This window comes from Copadichromis virginalis, linkage group LG8 (genome assembly GCF_057382275.1).
Source record: "Copadichromis virginalis isolate Kocher_CV1m ecotype Utaka linkage group LG8, C_Virginalis_male_GT1.1, whole genome shotgun sequence".
Lineage (NCBI taxonomy): Eukaryota > Metazoa > Chordata > Actinopteri > Cichliformes > Cichlidae > Copadichromis > Copadichromis virginalis.
Window position 1 is genome coordinate 29,415,317 of NC_140625.1, and position 17,990 is coordinate 29,433,306.

Here is a 17,990-nt window from a genome sequence, read left to right on the forward strand (position 1 = left end):
CAGGGGAAGGGAACCTAAATACAATGAACAAAGAACATACTGGACTCTTACAACATAACACAGGAAACATGATGAGGCAGACCAAACAACATGGGCTTCACACATGAGACATGAAACAAATGGCAGGTGAGACCAAAGCCCACGGAAACGGGGAAATGCAGGGATCAATAACAAAACTAAGGCTGAGCCACTCGGGGGTTTTACAGGAGCTAGATGAGCTTAACCCAAACGATAAATGACAAAACATGAAGCCTCAAGTTCTAACTAATAATACAAAACAAGAACCTAACATTTCCCCAAACTAACAAAAGAAATACACAATATATCATGAACTCAAAATGCTGGGTGACAGACCCAGCCCATGACATTATATAATCCTTGATAGCTTTATCTATAATAATAAACCATCAGATATTAGTATTCTAGTAACTAGAGCTTTAAAATAATGCTTCTGAGTAAAAAAGAAAAAAGGTAAATACAACTGATATATACTAACTCACATCCATGCCCGAGTGCTTGTGAGAGTCGATTTGGGTTGTAGAGTGCAAAACAAAAAGCGAGCTTTATTTTAAAAAAACTGATTCACGAAAGGTACAAAACTAGGAAAACAAGAAGATACTGGAGAAAAAGGAAAAAACAGACAAGAGCAGACCAGGAAACAAGACAGATGACATGAGAAAGGAAGTGACAGGAAGTAACTCCACGAAGATAAACTCAACATGAAGATGGAGAGGTCAGAGGAACTGGAGTAAGTTGAACCACAAACGAGCAACAAAGTCACACAGGCTGTGTCAGGCAGTCTGATTCATTATGGTTGCACTTCAAATATCCTAAATAAACGTGGATGAGGAGCCTCGTGAGATTGTCTTCACTGCAAGAGATCCAAGCAGAGAAATAGATGTGACTCAAATGGGGCTTTTCTCACTTCTGTGCAGGTACATGTAACACACACACAAAGCGTCTAACTCGTGACACATGTTGGACACCACATTCTGCACCATGCCAACCACAGGAATCAAATGTTAAGACACGCTGCATGAGAGCTCGTACATCAGGGCTTTTGTCAGTGTAGACAAGCTGATCTGTTTTCCTCTGAGTGTTTCTGAGCTGCCTGCTCATGTCTCACTAACTTTATTGCTGCCTGCAGTGGGTTCCCTCCCCTCCTCTCGTGCTCTGGAGTTCAGGGGGTTGACCAATTGCCAGCAGCTGTTGCTCATTTCACAATGGTCCCGCCCATACAGTGCAAGGCAGGCAGCACAACCGCTTCACAGTAGATGAGCAATAGAGAGCTAAGTTAGAGGAATATGTCTCCACTGTGAGCAGCAGAAAGGAAATACTTAGAGCAAAGGAAACAGGAGCTCAGCTGCTGGTGAGTGAAGCTTCATGTTCTTCATTTCTCAAAAGCATTCAGAGGTTTTTTGAAGAGGTTTCTGTTTCTCAGAGTCCTCTCATTAAAGGAAGGCAGATTGAGTCATGATTTGTCACAGGCTGATGCTTTTTGTTTCCTCTTTGATATTTTGCTCTAAGTCTCTGTCAGACATGTTATGAATTACTGGATGACTTTTGCGATGTTTTACTGTGTAAAACCTCCAGTTTCTGGGGTGTGGAAGTGCTCATTCGCTCTGTTATAACTGCTATCAGAGATGCTGGAGTTTATCACATTCTTTCCATTCCCCATTTAGAGACTCAGCCAGCACTCCCACATGCCTAGGAACCTCTGTCTCTCTCTCTCTCTCTCTCTCACACACACACACACACACACACACACACACACACACACCAGTGGACGTATTTATCAGTTTCTGGACTTGAGAGACGTTTAGTGCGCAGTCTGAGTTTATTACAGAGGGATGCAGCTCACCGCTCGGTGCTAATGCAACTAATGACTAAAGCACTAAAGACGTCAGTTTCCTGTAAGATAACATTTCTGGCTTCCTGTATTTTTCAGCTGAAGCTATCGTCATCCCTTCCACTCCCAGCCTCTTTATTTTTCCTTTTAAACTTTGCTCAGCATATTTTTAATGTGTGAAGCTGTAGTGTTTCCTCTGTTTCCTCTCTCGTCTGTAAGAAGACTGTAAGAGCAGAAAGTAGATAAGCAAGAGCAGGATGTAAAAGGAGATGAAGATTGTGACCCTGAGCTTTGTGTTCAGGGGCATGAAGGCAAAGACTTCATTAAAAAGGGATTATTTGGCACTCTGACGCTGAAAGATAAAGTTTCCCCTCCTGAGTCTTTACCCTCGTTCCAACGCTCTCTTTCTGTCTGCCTCTCGCTGTAGCTGTGTTGAGAGAAGCTCAGAGGAGAGCCCAGATCCTGTCGTGGGTAAATCCCCCGCCGTCGACACTCGTAGCTGCCCTGTAGAGTGGCACAGCGTTCACATCCTCTTGCTCCTCATGTTCCTGGGAGCTGAGTGGAGGGCAGGGCGAGGAGACGCAGCCTGCCGGCCAGAGTCACAAGCACCATGATTGGGATGGGGCTGCACAGGAGGCTGCTTTTTGCCATGCTCACGGTCTCGTGCGTCCTTATTGTCTACATTCTGGCTTTGACCCTGGAGAGGCCTCTGGTGCCTCTCTACGACTTCATACAGAGGGCGAGCGGGTGAGTTCAGACTTTTACTTTGAATCTCAGATATGATAAGATGGATATGAATCTTCTTTGACTTGTAGACATTTTTGTGCATCATCTTTACACTTTTGGGGGCACACAGGAGTACAGTTAGATCCAGCTTATCGTGTTTCACCTGCTGAAGATCAGAATAAAGAGGGGACAAAACTAAAAGTTGCAGCTCAGGCCTGAGAGGGAAAAGTTACTGAGTGTCACCTGATGACTTGAACAAGGAACTAACTGCCAGGTGTGGATTTCAGGAAGGCAACACAATATTTATAACATGTGCACCTGACACTTTCTCTAAAAGAAAATGCTACAATCGGCAAGGCAACAATACCTCTGATGAAGAAAGACACCAATGAGTTTATATAAACTCCAAGATATGAATGAGTATAAATATTGGTCTGCTCAGTTATGGTTAAAAACGGAGTTATTTTGGTCAGTATGGAGATTTAAAGCATGACATCCAAACACGTTCGATGCTCTCAGAAGGGAAATGGGGGACCGATGACACGTTTGGGATGTACGTGATGGAAATTTGACACATGTGAGCAGTTAAAGTACAGAAACCGAAGGCAATGCTCGCATATTCAAGCAGGTTTATTCTCCCAAATAAAAGCTATGAAAGCAGCCTGATATTGGACTGAATCCTTAATTCGTTAAACCTGATTCTCATGTCTCGAACCATGCGGGCGCAAGAAAGGACGTGAGATAAAATCATGACAATATGTGCGTTCGTTCAGTCATGATGATGCTGAAGAATTAAAAGCAACGCAGAAAGCCGAGAAGCCTCGCCGCATTACACGTCACGATGTTCTGACTGGACTTAACCAAGGCTTTCGTTTACATCACCGGCCCTGAATTCTCAAAAAATATCCAAGACATTTAAAAGCAAAAAACATTAACAAAGAGTTGGGCTCAGTTTCAGATCCCCTCGTACTTTATTCCAGGGTAAAGGTGCAGCACATTTTAAGAACCACACTTTCCCCCTGCATCTGTAAACCATTCAGAGAACACGGCCATAAAGTGATGCACATGATGACCATGATGACCAGTGATAAAATCTTAAGTACACCAACTGTTATGAGGACGCATCAGAAATGCTTGCAGGGCAGTTAAATATGTAACACATTTAATGCTGCTGAGTACGAGTAGCAGAAAGGAACCAACCTTTGGACTTCATCAGGGTCTTTGAGCTTCTTCTGGGCGTGGCCCTTATCAAACTGTTGTCACAAAACTACTGTTAACAACAGGAGAAACACTCACAGCAAAAAGGCCATAAAAAAGTGCAAGAAGACATTTATAATACTCATATAATCTCAAAGTAATAGATAACTAAAAACAAATTTTTATTGCTGTTTATTAGTTTTACAAATTCTTCGTCACTCTTAAACAAGGGTCAGTGGATGCCAGGATGTTTGTCACTGGATATCCTGGGTATGTGGAAGCCCTGAAAAACTTGTCTTTTTAATATTTGCATTAAGAAGAATAAAAATAGAAATCTAGAGACTGAGACATGTCTGTATTGTTAGAGAAAAAGCTTCTCATTCAAGGTCCAAGAAGGGTATTAAGAAGTTAAACATTAAGCAGCAAGCACAGACATATCCCAGGTTTACTCCCATGTCCCAGTGTTTTGATACACTGGTGTTACTACCGGCACGAGGAGCATTACAACAGTGATTCCCACTAGGGGTGGGTTTTTATAATCGATTCATCGATTAAAATCGATTCTGGCTTGGATAACGTAAAATCGATTCATTAAAATCCTGAATCGATTTTTTAATATAAATTTATTTTGTCCGAAATGCCAGAATCTCTGGTGACATCTCACAAAATTTCAAGAACCACCAAACAGTAAATGAGAGCAGGTACAGGGATTCTTCACATAGACTTAAACACAGGGCGTGACCCGCGGATCAGAATCAGTTAGATGTCGCCTTTCTCACAGTCGGGGCTGAAAGTGAAAGCCGACAGCTCACTGATCCGGGTCCGCGCTTTGTGTTCACGCCCTTTATGCGCTGATTCTAAAGCTGTTAGTTTGATCTCTCTCCAAACAATATTGACCGAACCAGCAGCAAAAGAAGATCCAAACGCTTCACATAAACATCGTCATGAATTCACTCTTTTACTGTTTTGCTTCCATTGCGATGCGCAGCTCTCTCTCTCTCCCTCTCTCCCTCTCCCTCTCTCTTTCTCTCTCTCTCTCGAACAGTTTCGCTTTCTTCATTATTCGCTTGCTTGTTACACAAGTCTACTGTTGCTTACAGGCTGTCGGCCGCTGTTTTTTTCCCTTTTACATTCTTCCGAAAAGAAAACCTCATTTCTGCTGTTCAATACTGAACAAATTAAAACTTTTTAAAATTATTCAAAATGCAAAATGCTTAGCCGTGTCTCTAATAAAACCGCTGTAACGTCAGAGGTAATGTTCATTAATTAATGGTTTTCTTTCGTTTTTGATGTACTGCAGAATATTTTTTATAAAATCCCAGGCCAGGAAAATCACCTACATGTTTTTCTGTGTTTTATCTTCAGCTACTTTGACACAAAGGCATCTGCTGTGATGCTCACACCTTTGATAAAGTCTTGCGAGTGTCAGCTTCCTTTTTATAGATACAAAAATATGTAAATGTACTGATCTGAATTATAATATTTCTGACTGTCAAAATTTCCCAGATTTAAATTGAATCGAATCGAATTAAATCGAATCGTGGATCGAATCGATTCGGGACCTTGTGAATCGGAATTGAATCGATTCTAGAAATCAGTGACGATACCCAGCCCTAATTCCCACAACATCTGCCCCATTCAAATATCGTATGATCTTTTTTCTTTAAATGCAAGTCTTTAGAGTTACAGATGTTGTTGCTGCTAATGATGTTTTAAAGTTCTTTATCTTTAAAAATATTTTGTGTGCATGATGACGTTCTTTTCCCGGTCAAAACTGGATGTGTGGAAATAAAAACTGATGCTTTCCAATCTGAACTAAATTTATGGATTTTTTATCTTTTTGAAGAAGCATAAAGCTTCAGTTTCATTTCAGCTATTTAATCCTTTTGTTAGAAACAGGAAACTCTGGTGATGACGCGAGTGAGTTATTAAACAGGATTGCCTTATCCACTCTCAGCTCCCCCGGACATGCACACGATTGGACAAAAGGGGACTTTAACACCTGAAAATAAACTAAACATGACCAGTTAATTCACCTTTATGTGAAAATCAGGTATTTATCCATATTGTGCACTGAAAATATGGTGCTACATACCTCTTGAATCAGTCGTCTGGATCGTATTTTCCAGCTAAACAATATTTTTAAGCCTCAGCTGCTCTTGCATTTTCCATCCTGAAATTGACACTGCCTAAGAATTTGGTACAGTGACCTCCTTGTAAAAGGGGAAAAACTGAAGAAAAGGCGGCTTTCCCTCCCTGAACACTGTCAGGTTCAGACAACAGTCCACATGCAGAGCTGTATCAGACGAGGCAGTGAAACTGGTGTGAAGGGTTAAACTCTGAGATCATAAGTGGTACGAGGGGTTTTCTGTAACCGGCACTTATCCCCCTCCCTTCCACTTGTATCATTGTGGTTTCAACAAAGGAGCCACACAGCACTCCGGCCACACTAATGAAAAAAATCCCCTGGAGTTATTTCACTGGAGGTGGTCTCTCTCACACACGTATGTGAAATGTAAGCTTTGTAGCGACGGGCAGCGGTCCAGGTTTAAAAAGCCGACGGGTCCACATTAAATGCATTAAATCGAGGGGGTGGAGAAAAGATGGCTACTTTCTAAGGGGGCTGTTTGAGACACTCGGGAGTGAGTGTGGGCTTTTTGAGCTCAGAGGGCTCTGATTTAAAAAAAAAAATCTGAACGCCTTTTGTAAGAATCATAATGTGAATGTCCTCTTCACTCGCCTGCAGCTGCTTTAGTCTGGAACTGGAGGTTAAGATCATGAATTTAGACGCTGAAGCAAAAGATATTTTACAGCCATTGGTGTTAAAGCCTCATGTAGAAACGTGAAATGGTCAAAGAGCAGAAAACTGAAATCCCCATAAGATGCACAAAGGGGCCCTGTGCACAGAGACGTAAAAGGCCCCAATTCCCACCTTTGAGACTCCCTGTGATGAGTGACGACTGCTTTACAGTCTTTTTTTTTTTTTTTTTTGAAGTCAAAAGATGACTGCTCCTTCCAAATGCAGTCGTTTATATTTGGCAGTGTGGCTCGGTGACACCGGCACGGAACAGGAAAGCATAAAAGATCAAATTAAATATGTACTGAGTCCAAACAATACCCCAGCAGCTGTGGTGTCTGTGCACGCTGTGTAAACACAATTGATTAGAACGATGAGTTAAGCCAACCTATCCGGGTGGAACTCTCCCAGTCTTTTATTAACTTTATTCTGTTGGAGGAGTTTGCAGTTTGTCCTCTGACTGTAATGTGGCAGTTAGTGAGGCGCAGGGGTGGAGGAGGTGGTTGCCAAGCAGCTTGCAAGCTCAGCTGGGAAAATTGGACTAAAATGGAGTAACCGGATCGCCCTGTACGAGATTCACCAACTGAGTATGTCAGGATCTGAGCTTTGACTCTGAAACACTTTATAAAGACGTCCAGAGGCTTCCCGATAGTTCAAATAATCAGCTAATGCTTGATGCTCGGAGAAAACAAAGTATTGATATATGAGAGGATGTTTTCTTTAACAGAAACGTGTAAAACACAGAGCAACCACCAGGCTCATGAAATAATTATACCACAGTTATCGCAATGTCACACTGTAGCACACAGGATTTTACGGTGATCAATGAGACTTTTACATCTCATGACTTTGGTTTGTTGTTTCTCCTTATGTTACCAGTTACTTGCCAAAAACAATATTGATCAAGAGTACAACAGAGTAAAAATATCATTTTTTATTATTGAAATCTCTGTTGGCTCTTTCCACCTGCCTAAGTGTGATCTCTTTCTGCCTTCCTCTGCTTTACAACAGCACACACTTTGGATTAGTTCTCTTTTGAAACATGACACGTAAAAGAAACATTTGAGTGTGGGAAACCTTCACCAACCGAGTGAGGAAAGCACAAATGCTCTGAAAAGACATGAACAACAAAAGCTGGGACTTTGTCCTCATGTAGGCGTCAACTTTTTATTGTGTGGATTATTTTAGTTGTTTTTGTTGATGTGGGCGTTTTTGCTTTGATTTCACTTCCAGGATTATCTTAAATATGAAAAAAAAATCCTTCCAAGCACTCGAACATGCGACTTCCCGTTTTGTGCATTAAATGGAAAAAAACATGCTCATGCACGAACTATTTCCCTTTATCTATGCTCATGACATTTTCAAAGAAAGAAAGAAGCAGCTCGTATCATAAGATGACCCTCAAACCCTTTAATTTCATAGCTCATGTATTTGAATTTTTGATTTTCATATTTTACTCTGGGCTGCGCTCTCTTAAGCCACAATAGGCACATTAGTTGGAAGTTGAAAATAATGTGGAGCTGTCCTTTGACTCTTGCTTGGTATGTGTTACATATGATGTGTCGGTAACTCTTCTGTCTCCCGCAGCATCTCATCCGAGGAGCCTCTCAACGGGCCGATCAACAATGCCCACTTGACCTTCCTGCCCCCAGTGCCCAGCTCGCATCCAGACAGGGATGTAGGGAATTTGTTCCTAAAGCATCACAAAGTGCAAAAGCAAGACCTGGATAAGGAGACATCCAAGTCCAGATCTGATGATGCCAATAATAAAACCAGGATCGATACCAAACGGCCTACAGTGAAGCCTGCTCGGCCAGCCAAACCTACGGACCCTCCCTTCATAGGAGACTCGTACATGAGCGAAGACGTCCCTCCGCAGACGGTGAGTTCTCCTTAACTGTGCTTAGTCTGCTGGCTTTGATTTCATCTGCTGCTGAAAATGAAACCCCCTGAGAGCAAAACGTTTATCTGATTTCAGCAGCTGTCAAAGAAATGTTTGCTGTTTTTAATCCAGGAATCTGAAATCTAATCTGTCTATATTTTACAGGCTGTTTTCCCTGTGACATGTGACATATATGTCTGTGCAGTTTGTCCTCTGACTGTAATGTGACAAATCGAGACGACTGTGTGGATGTCTCGATTTGTACAACTTCCTCTACATTTGCTTCTTGTTGTGCTTCTTCTCTCCTTACTGTGCTGTTGTACAGGATGTAATGTTTGCGTGGGTCCTGCATGTAGCCCTGCAAAAACACTCAAAAGAACAGGACAACATGCAGAACAGCACAATCAAAGACCTCAGAATGACAGGAAGTGAAACCGCATGCACTGATACACAAAAATATTTTCTCATGTTCAGTTGACATGGACAGTATGCAATTTGGCCACAAATAGAAGCGCGTACTCTACCAAATGAGTGTCATGTTGTTTCCAGTGAATGGTAAACGTGCTGGTACTTCCTACTCAGCTTAACACTCGAAGCACTTTCACCCACTTCTACAGCACTTTTATCTGTGGATGTGCAAGGTGAAGCTCAAGACTTTACGATCTGGCTCAAGGATATTTTGTCACGTAGACAGTTCGAGCTGGGGATCGATCCAAAAACAACACGAACCATGATTTCCTTTGGGATTAATAAAGTATTCTGATACTGTGGCTCATTCATGTTTTAAATAAACAGCAATTAAGCTCCTTGGCAACAGACAATATATCAGACCTTCATATTCACAAATCCACACAAATAATAAAGGTAAACATCATCGTTATGGTGACTGACTGAAGTGGTGAGAAAAAAGCCAGCGGGTAATAAAAGTTGTAATTTGAACCCAGTAAACCAGCGGTGCCCATCACATGACTTGGTTTATCATCCCTGCAGCACTGTCACACATCTGCTTTTATTCGGGGCTGAGATGTCATAGGGCGGCTGCCATGGTTACTGGGTGGATCTGTTTTTTCCAGTAAATGTTTAGTAGAAATATGTTTCATGTGTTTTTGTTTGTTTTGTTTTTTCTTTGTTTGTTTGTTTTTATGGAGCCTGACTTCCACATTTCCTCACTATGAGCACAAACTCATGGTGTCATGAGGATGGAGGAGTGTAAAACAGATTAATTATCAACTCTGACTGTTATGGATGACATTGCATATTTTTGTAAGACTTTAATGGTGAGGCCATATCATAAATCGCCTCTGTCAGTGCGCCCCAGGGCAGCTGTGGCTACAATGTAGCTGCCATCACCAGTGTGTGGATGACTGAATGTGTAAAGCGCTTTGGGGTCCTTGGGGACTAAGTAAAGCGCTATACAAATACAGGCCATATACCATAAATGATGATCTGTGCAGACATTGTAGTTAATGATAAATTTAACAAAGACGGAACAAGAAAGATTAAAACCATGGTGTACTACCCCAGAGGAAAAATGAAACAAAGGAGCCACTTATACCAGAAGCAAGAATACAAAAAAAAGCTGCTGTTATTGTTGAGAATCTAAATACTGAACAGCAAGTTTCAGGCCATAAATAACATGACTAACATAAACGGACTGCAGAGACAGCCAAGGAGAGAAGACGCGATCAAGATAAACTAGTTGATGCATTTCTTTATTTTTATGCCACTGCATTCATTTTAGAGGTAAAGGTTGGATATTATTGGCTTTAACTTAAAAATGTTACAGCACAGGAGATGTGCCTGACATAAAGAGCTCTGGTGGTAGCACTACCATGCTACTGGTGGTAGTGCTACTGATGCACTAGGATGTGACTCTGGTTCAGGGGGTTGGGAAGCTCATCTGTAACTGGAAGGTTGCCGGTTCGATCCCCCAGCTCTCTCTGCTCTCTCTGTCCTGGGCAAGACACTTCACCTACCGCCTACTGATGGGGCCGATGGCAGCCTCGCTTCTGTCAGTCTGTCCCAGGGCAGCTGTGGCTACAACTGTAGCTGCCTCCACCAGTGTGTGAATGTGAGAGTGAATGAATAGTGGTATTGTAAAGCGCTTTGGGTGCCTAGAAAAGCGCTATATAAATGCAATCTATTATTATTATTATTATTATTATTATCCTTTGACTACGATGACCTGGATGACTGAGAACCTTCACAGACTTATTATTATTATTATTATTAGTTATTAGCATGTAGCTGTTGTTTCTGGTACAGTTTACTGCCATGTTCCAGAGAACTTAGATCATCACTGCCTTTCTTAAATTGCGAAACTTATTCAGTCATGTTTTCTTATTAACAGAGCATTTTGGTGTTGAATGTTTTATTTTTTTCTTTGGTTTTTATCGGTTGAAATTAATGCTTTCGAACCGACTCGGGTTGCTTCATTTTTCCTTTGAGGCTACTGTTATTGTGATATAGATATCTGTAGCTGTATAGACGACCCTACGCTGTCATTTTGGTCTCTAAAATAGCGTCTGTTGCTTGAGGGTTACCCAGCAGCCAAGCTGATATATGTAGTGAGTCAAGTTTATTAAGATGCCTGAATAGATAAGAAAGCAGGCGTCTGTTGCTCAGGCGATACACCTTTATCATCCACTAAAAGCGCAGATCGGTTAGATCAGCAAGTTACTGAACAAAGAGTGAAAAGCTTGTGCGCACGAGCATGTGTGTTGAAGTATTTAAAGTATATAAATAAAGAGCGATGTGACTGTGCATGATTGGCTGCAGCGTGCAGTATGAGGCACTTTTAAAGCTCTTAGTTTCCCGGACTATCATCCGCTCACTTTCAGTGGGTAGATTTTCTTTGAGCACCCTTCTCTGATAACATCTGCATGTATTTTCTTATCTGTTATTTCCACTCTTGTATTTCACTCAAACAGAATATTTCTCCTCCACTAACATCTACTTCCTTGTCTACATGTGTATATACTTGTAAGGTTTTTGTTTTGTTTTTCATCAGCAATGTCTGCCTCTGTGTGTTACTTCATGCCTCATGCTGGATGAAACCTCCAGCATCTGTCCTGTCGTTAGCCCTGTTCTCTCTCCGCTCTGTAATTACCAGGCAATTGCGCCCAGTGAGACTCTTATTAGGAGGTCAATATTGAGGGTGAACTTCCTGCCGAGTGAAAGTAATGATGTTGGCTTCGTAATGATTGTGAGGGACGTGCAGTAACTGCATTTAGGTCTGGAGGTAGGAGCGTCTGCATGAGGTCTGATAAGTTATGTTGGTGTCTGCTCCACACAGGGCTGTCCAGACAGCATCCGAAGTCGGGTGGGGAAAACTGAATTTGGAGAGCGATTTCTGGAAAGTATTCCAGTTTTGCAGTGGGCCAAACACGTGACACCCGAACAGCACCGGCGTCTGAGCCATTATCCTGGAGCACATGGCTGGGGAGGGATCGATTACGACAGTGAGATTTTGATTTTATCTAAAAAATTTCCTTTCATTTCATTGATTGCTCCTTTTGAACTCTCCAGTTTCTTGTGAAACTTATTTTATTTTAGTTTTAGTTTAACGTTCATGATGGAATGCAGCCATCACAACTCTGCAATTTTTCTCTACCCAACCAAATCAGTCTTTTTTTTTTTTATCCTCACCTCCGTGTTCAGATTTTTATTCTTAGGCTTTATTACAGCAGCTTTGCATGAGTCCGTGATTCAAAATAATCTTGTTTATCTTATGCTGGGCCTTGGTGCACCCACACACCACCCACCCAGTTCCATATAAACACATCCACACTGTGACATCAAAGAATTTTAATAAAACTGTCAGGATCCGACTGCTTAGATCAAACCTGAGCTTTTGCCTCATACTTAGACTGACATCATTATTTGTAGCTTTGTAACATCCACCGTTCTAACAGCTCATAATGGGAAAACAAGGAAAATCGGTCAAAATTCAACTAATTGTATTATTATTTTTTAATATAAAGCTGGATTTGCCCCAGTTCAAGATGAGGTGCGTATGTGTCCTGGCTTTTTTGTTTGTTTGTTTGTTTTATTTAAACATACATTGACATGGTCCTGAAAATAAAAGTATTTACATTTTATTTTGAAAAAGGAGTGTCTTAGAGTTATTTATTATATAAAACAGACAAAAAACCCACAAAACTGAAAATGTAAATACAGTAATACACCATAAATTTACAGTAAATGTACATCAATACATTAAACAATTGTTCAGGCTGAATAATCCACAATAACTCTCTGGCAGGAAAATATCCTCCTCCAACTCTGTCTTATAAGAGCCAGATGTAGGACTACAAGTACTTCTGGATAATTTCATTGAGGACATGCTGGTCTCATCACAGCACAGATGTTTATCATAGAGATAAAAGCAGCTTCCTGTCTGTGTGCCCACATGGAGCCTCTGGGATTTTTTTTCCTGTTCTTTCAGGACAATCCATCCATCCGCTTCCGCTTATCCTTTTCAGGGTCGCGGGGGGCGCTGGAGCCTATCCCAGCTGTCATAGGGCGAGAGGCAGGGTACACCCTGGACAGGTCGCCAGTCTGTCACAGGGCCAACACACCGGGACAGAAACCATTCGTGCTCACATTCACACCTAGTAGCAATTTGGATTAATCAATTAACCTATCCCCACAAACTGTGGGAGGAAGCCGGAGTACCCGGAGGGAACCCACGCAAACACGGGGAGAACATGCAAACTCCACACAGAAAGACCCCGGCCTGATGTTGGAATTGAACTCAGGACCTTCTTGCTGTGCGGCAACAGTGCTAACCACCGTGCCACCATGACGCCTATATTAAACAAATCTTAGATTTAATCAGTTCTTTTGTGCCAACAGCACTGGTGGAAACACTCTCTGTCCTCAACTCACCTGCTAACTGGCAGATGTTGGACAACTGGAAGGCTCCTGGCAATAAGTCGGCGTGCAGTCGCTGTGCAGTGGTGGGGAATGGAGGGATACTGAAGAACTCCCAGAAAGGGAAGGAGATCGACAGCCATCACTATGTCTTCAGGTCGGTCCTGACGCCTTCCTTCCTGCTTCCTTTCATTAATAATGAAAATATAAGAAAAATAATGCTGATTCTATTTATTATGTCTCTGGATTGTTGTGGTCTTCAGGACCAATGGGGCAATCATTAAGGGCTTTGAGGAGGACGTAGGGTCTCGGACCACCCACTACACGTTCTCCACAAACACGCTGATGAATTCCATGTTGAGCTACGCAGGTGTCGGGTACAGACGACCCCCCGTGTCTAAGGTGAGGACGGAAATAAACATCTGTCTTTATTAAGTGACGACGTTAAAACGGTCTTGTCATGCTCGGCTGCTCCCTCCTCTCAAACAGGAAACGCGGTACATTTTCCTGCCGGATCACGACCGAGATTACCTGCTGATGAAAGCGGCGGCGACGCACACCCTGGTGGACAGGGGGCGTGAGAAGGGCAAAAAGTAAGCGACACTTTACAGACTGCAGCTTCAGTCCTGTTTTCTTCTGCGTTACCCGTTTTTAATTTGATTATTATCAGCATCAAGGCCCAAGGAGTGGAAGCGTCCTCAGGGTTGGTCCACTACCACTAGCAGGAGTTCTCCACACTTTATGAGGTTTTATCAAAGATTTTCTTAGGACACAAGCTGCTTTTTCACTCATTTTCAGTCCAATTGTTGTACCTGACCTTGTTCAGAGGAACAGTCATCTCACCAGAGAGCAGAGCAAAAGGCAGAAAACATCCAAAGAAGAGCTTTGAATGTCCGTCAAGAAGCCTGGAGAAGTATTTCTAAAGACTACTGAAAGAAAGAAAGCTGAATCGAAGAGCTCAGACTGTGTTGAAGAATAAGTGTGGTCATAACAAATATTGACTTTCAAGCTCATTTAAATTGTACAAACTTATTTTTTGCCTGTATGTCTGCAACTCAAGACTTGCACAGCCAGCTATGTTTGTGCAGAGGTGCAAAAACGGAGTCTTACTTTTTGGAAATATGATTGCTGAGATGAAGCAGATGATATTTCCTGCAGACAATCCAGCAGATTAAACCTGACTAGTCTGTATTTGTTTATAATGTCACAAGATCAAATATGTCAGAAGCGTCACTGCTCATCAGTGATCAGTTCTTTGAATGTTAATACTCGTGCTCTCCAGCAGTTGTGGTGTTTTTATAGTAATGCCGTATTTCCTTCAGTCCAGTGAAGTACTTTGGTGAGGACGTGTCAGCAGAGAAGTTGAAGATGTACCATCCTGATTTCATCCGTTACCTCAGAAACAGGTGAGCAAATTCTCACTCGTGAAAGCAGAGCTCGTGTTTCAAAAGCTGTAAGTGGGATTAAAGGAGAAGCAGCGACTGAAACCAGAGAGAGCTGCTGAGGGAAGATCCCCACGCAGCCACACTGGGCCACAGAGGTCACCGTGTGAATGTGTGTGTGTGAGAAACTTCAAGCTTCAGTTCCTGAAAGGCTCACAGCGCAGGTTATTCATGTTTTGTGATCTTTTTGTTTCAGATTCCTCAGATCCAGCACTCTGAAAACCAGATTCAAAGACATCTACCGTCCATCAACCGGTGCCACGATGCTGCTGGCGGCGCTGCACACCTGCGATCAGGTACATTTCCAGCAGTCTGTTGTTTACTTATCAGGAGACAAGGCCGTACTTGCCCGATAGCGTGAGAATGTTTTGACTTTGAGCAGCTGAGCTGCAGAAGCATGTGCTGCATTTCTGTTAAATTGCTGTGTGTCAAAAAGCCTCCACAGAGTTATGCTTTTGATCTTTACTGTGGTGGCAGCGAGCCTTATACATCGTGTCCAGATTCCGTATCCGGTTAATTGCACATGTTAAACCTGTTTTCCAGCCTGAGGAAATGAAAATGAGCCAAGTGGGTCAAATTGAACTAAAACTGGCATTTTGCAGTTTACGTGTCACCAGATTCCTAATCTGTCTGTCTTTTGATTATAGGTAAGTGCGTACGGCTTCATGACCCCAGACTACAAGAAATACTCAGACCACTATTACGACAAAAACTATCACCCTGTTGGCTTCTTCGCCAACCACGACCTGCGTATGGAGATGAATCTGTGGCAGCAGCTGCACAAGGCCGGCCTCGTACGGCTCTACATGCGCAACTAAACGAGGATGATGAGAAATTTCATCACTCCATCTGCACGCGGCTCACCAGCATAGTCACAGGGAGACGGGATGTGCAGAAACGTGGGACTGTGCCCGTCTCAAAATGACACTTCACAACTTTCTGAAATAAACGCAAAACCAGCAGATGATTTATTTTCATGAAGGAAATGATGATAAATTTGATTTCTAAAAGACAGCTGCTGTTATTGTTCAGCAGAGAGGTCACAGTTATGGGTCTATTATTTGTTTTGCCTCTTTTTAAAGGAATCTTTCTGTGCTGGGAAGCATTATTCTGGTGACTGGTAGGAAAATGGATCTTATGTTAATTTAAAAGAAAGAAACGATTTTTGGATTAAGGGGCCTGCTGGTCTGGACCACACAATCCTGTGACGGTAAATCCAAACGGTGTAAGCTGTGAGTCACAATCTCTAAGATACTGTCAGACTGTTAAGATGCTTTCAACAACCTCAAAGGGGAGCTCTTCTCCTCCTGCTCCTCCTCATCTTCTGTCATACACGGGCTCTTCCAGTGTTTCACTTACCTGCTGGTTAAACCATCTGTTTATGAGGGGCAACCAATAAGAAGAAAGGTGGCTCGAAGGAAGCTAACGTGGTTCATTTCAAACAGAGAATAAACTGAGGGGCTGCACCAGTGTAAGATTTACTTTGAACTGTGCTACTCTGGTAGAGTTCAAAATCATGACTGTAAATCTGGGAATCTGCAGAATTTATCAGCTTTAGTTGGAGTTGAAACACTCCAGATATGCTATTTTTTTTAAAGTGTTATTTCCTCTCTTTGAATAGATGGGCACAGATTCTTGTCTAGTTAAAGAGGGAACTGATTTGCTATTGTAAAAGTTTGATTGTTTTAAAATGATTTCATTATCTCTGCAGACAATCTGTGGTGATTTATGGTAATATTTGGCTTTCCTGTGAACCTTTCTGCTGCTGCTACAAGCTGAACTGGAAATTGTCCCTTCTGTCTTGTTATGTATTTATTTTTAAACCAGCAAACCACCAAACAGTTGTTTACTCTGAGAACTTTAGATCGTATCATACGATCGGTCTCTGGCAAAGCTCAAGTCATTATTGTTTGACACAGCGAGACCACTCTCGAGTTGGCAACGTGCTTAAAATATCCCATCCCCGCGGCCAGAGCACTGCTGGCAGTGACCACGGGCCATTTTTATGAGTTTTCTTTTTTCTGTGAGTTTACTGTGGAATGAAAAGGGAAATAATTCACTGACTGTGACTTTAAAGCTCACAAACAAATTAAGTATTTAGTTTAAGGGACGTAATTTATTCTCATTTTAAACATATTTTAATTTCTTTTTTTAACACTTAACTACACTTTGTGGCCTCTACTGGACTTTCAGTGCCTTCAATGTGAAACAGCAGTTTGGGTTAATTACTGTAAGAACTGAACTTTATTGCCAGACTCCTTCAGCTCTGACTCATCAGCTTCCATCTCTGAAGTGACCGTGGGGGGTCTGCCCTCGACTACATGGATGTACTGTCTTCAAGCTTAAAGGGGATTTTATTGTATTTTATTAACAATACTACAAGTTTTGAAGTGGAAGGAAGGTAACCAAACCAAAAACGGTCACATCAGGGAACGTGTGTATTTAAAAATTAGCCTTCTGTGTTATTAAATCAGTGCAGAAAAAGCAATGCAATATTTCCAGCATTTCTGCAAACTGTAGAGGGGAAGGAGACTTCTGGTTTATATACGGTGCAATGATTGATTGTGATTTTTTTTTTTAAAAAATTAAATCCATATCTCAGTGAGTTTGAGTCTTTCTGTCATAACCTGAGAGTTTGGTCACACTTTATTTTACAGCTTTGATTAATTTTTTTCTACCAAAGATCAAGAGGAAGGTTCTAGAAATTATTATTTACTGTTACTAATTATAAAATGGAGAATTTATTTATTGGTCTGTTTTCTTAACTGCATTTTCTAATCCTGGGTCATGAGGAATTCTGGAGCTTATCCTGGACTGGTCACCAGTCTATCACAAGCCTCACACAGAGAGACTATTCACACTCACGGCCAGTTTACCCAGCAAGCATGTCTCTGGACTGTGGGAAGAAGTCATGCAAGCACAAGGAGAACATGCAAACTCCCCAGACAGCAGGCAGATTCAAACCCAGGAGCTGTTTGCTGTGAGGCAACACTGCTAACCACTGTTCCACTGTGACCCAGACAGTATTTGAGAGCTTTTCAGACATTAATCAGTCTTCAGCTGCCACGCACCCTTGTATAAAGTCAGTATCATGTCTGATTGCACAGAATAGCCTATGACTTAACAACATGCAGTCCAATTTTATTTCTATAGCACCAAATGATGACAACAACAGTCACCTCGAGGTGCTTTATTTTAAGGTAAGGACACTACAATAAAGCT

At 41.9% G+C, this 17,990-nt stretch overlaps 1 protein-coding gene across 1 annotated transcript; it reads left to right on the plus strand.

The window, feature by feature from the left end:
* Positions 1-1,205: 1,205 nt before the first annotated feature.
* Positions 1,206-17,373, plus strand: st6galnac (ST6 (alpha-N-acetyl-neuraminyl-2,3-beta-galactosyl-1,3)-N-acetylgalactosaminide alpha-2,6-sialyltransferase). The gene is made up of 10 exons (XM_085467049.1): positions 1,206-1,369; positions 2,277-2,596; positions 8,157-8,451; positions 11,747-11,912; positions 13,309-13,483; positions 13,590-13,728; positions 13,816-13,919; positions 14,649-14,732; positions 14,965-15,064; positions 15,416-17,373. Exons 2-10 carry the CDS (start codon positions 2,460-2,462, stop codon positions 15,584-15,586), a joined length of 1,371 nt encoding a protein of 456 aa, XP_085323175.1. The 5' UTR covers positions 1,206-1,369; positions 2,277-2,459; the 3' UTR covers positions 15,587-17,373.
* The last annotated feature ends 617 nt before the right edge of the window (positions 17,374-17,990 follow it).

What these genes read in the sequence shown, in the direction of transcription:
- st6galnac (XM_085467049.1), top strand. Translation starts at nt 2,460, where the DNA reads ATGATTGGGATGGGGCTGCACAGGAGGCTGCTTTTTGCCATGCTCACG. An exon ending in TTCATACAGAGGGCGAGCGG is followed by an intron (nt 2,597 to 8,156) that starts GTGAGTTCAGAC and finishes TGTCTCCCGCAG; the next exon opens with CATCTCATCCGAGGAGCCTC. An exon ending in AGCCATCACTATGTCTTCAG is followed by an intron (nt 13,484 to 13,589) that starts GTCGGTCCTGAC and finishes TGTGGTCTTCAG; the next exon opens with GACCAATGGGGCAATCATTA.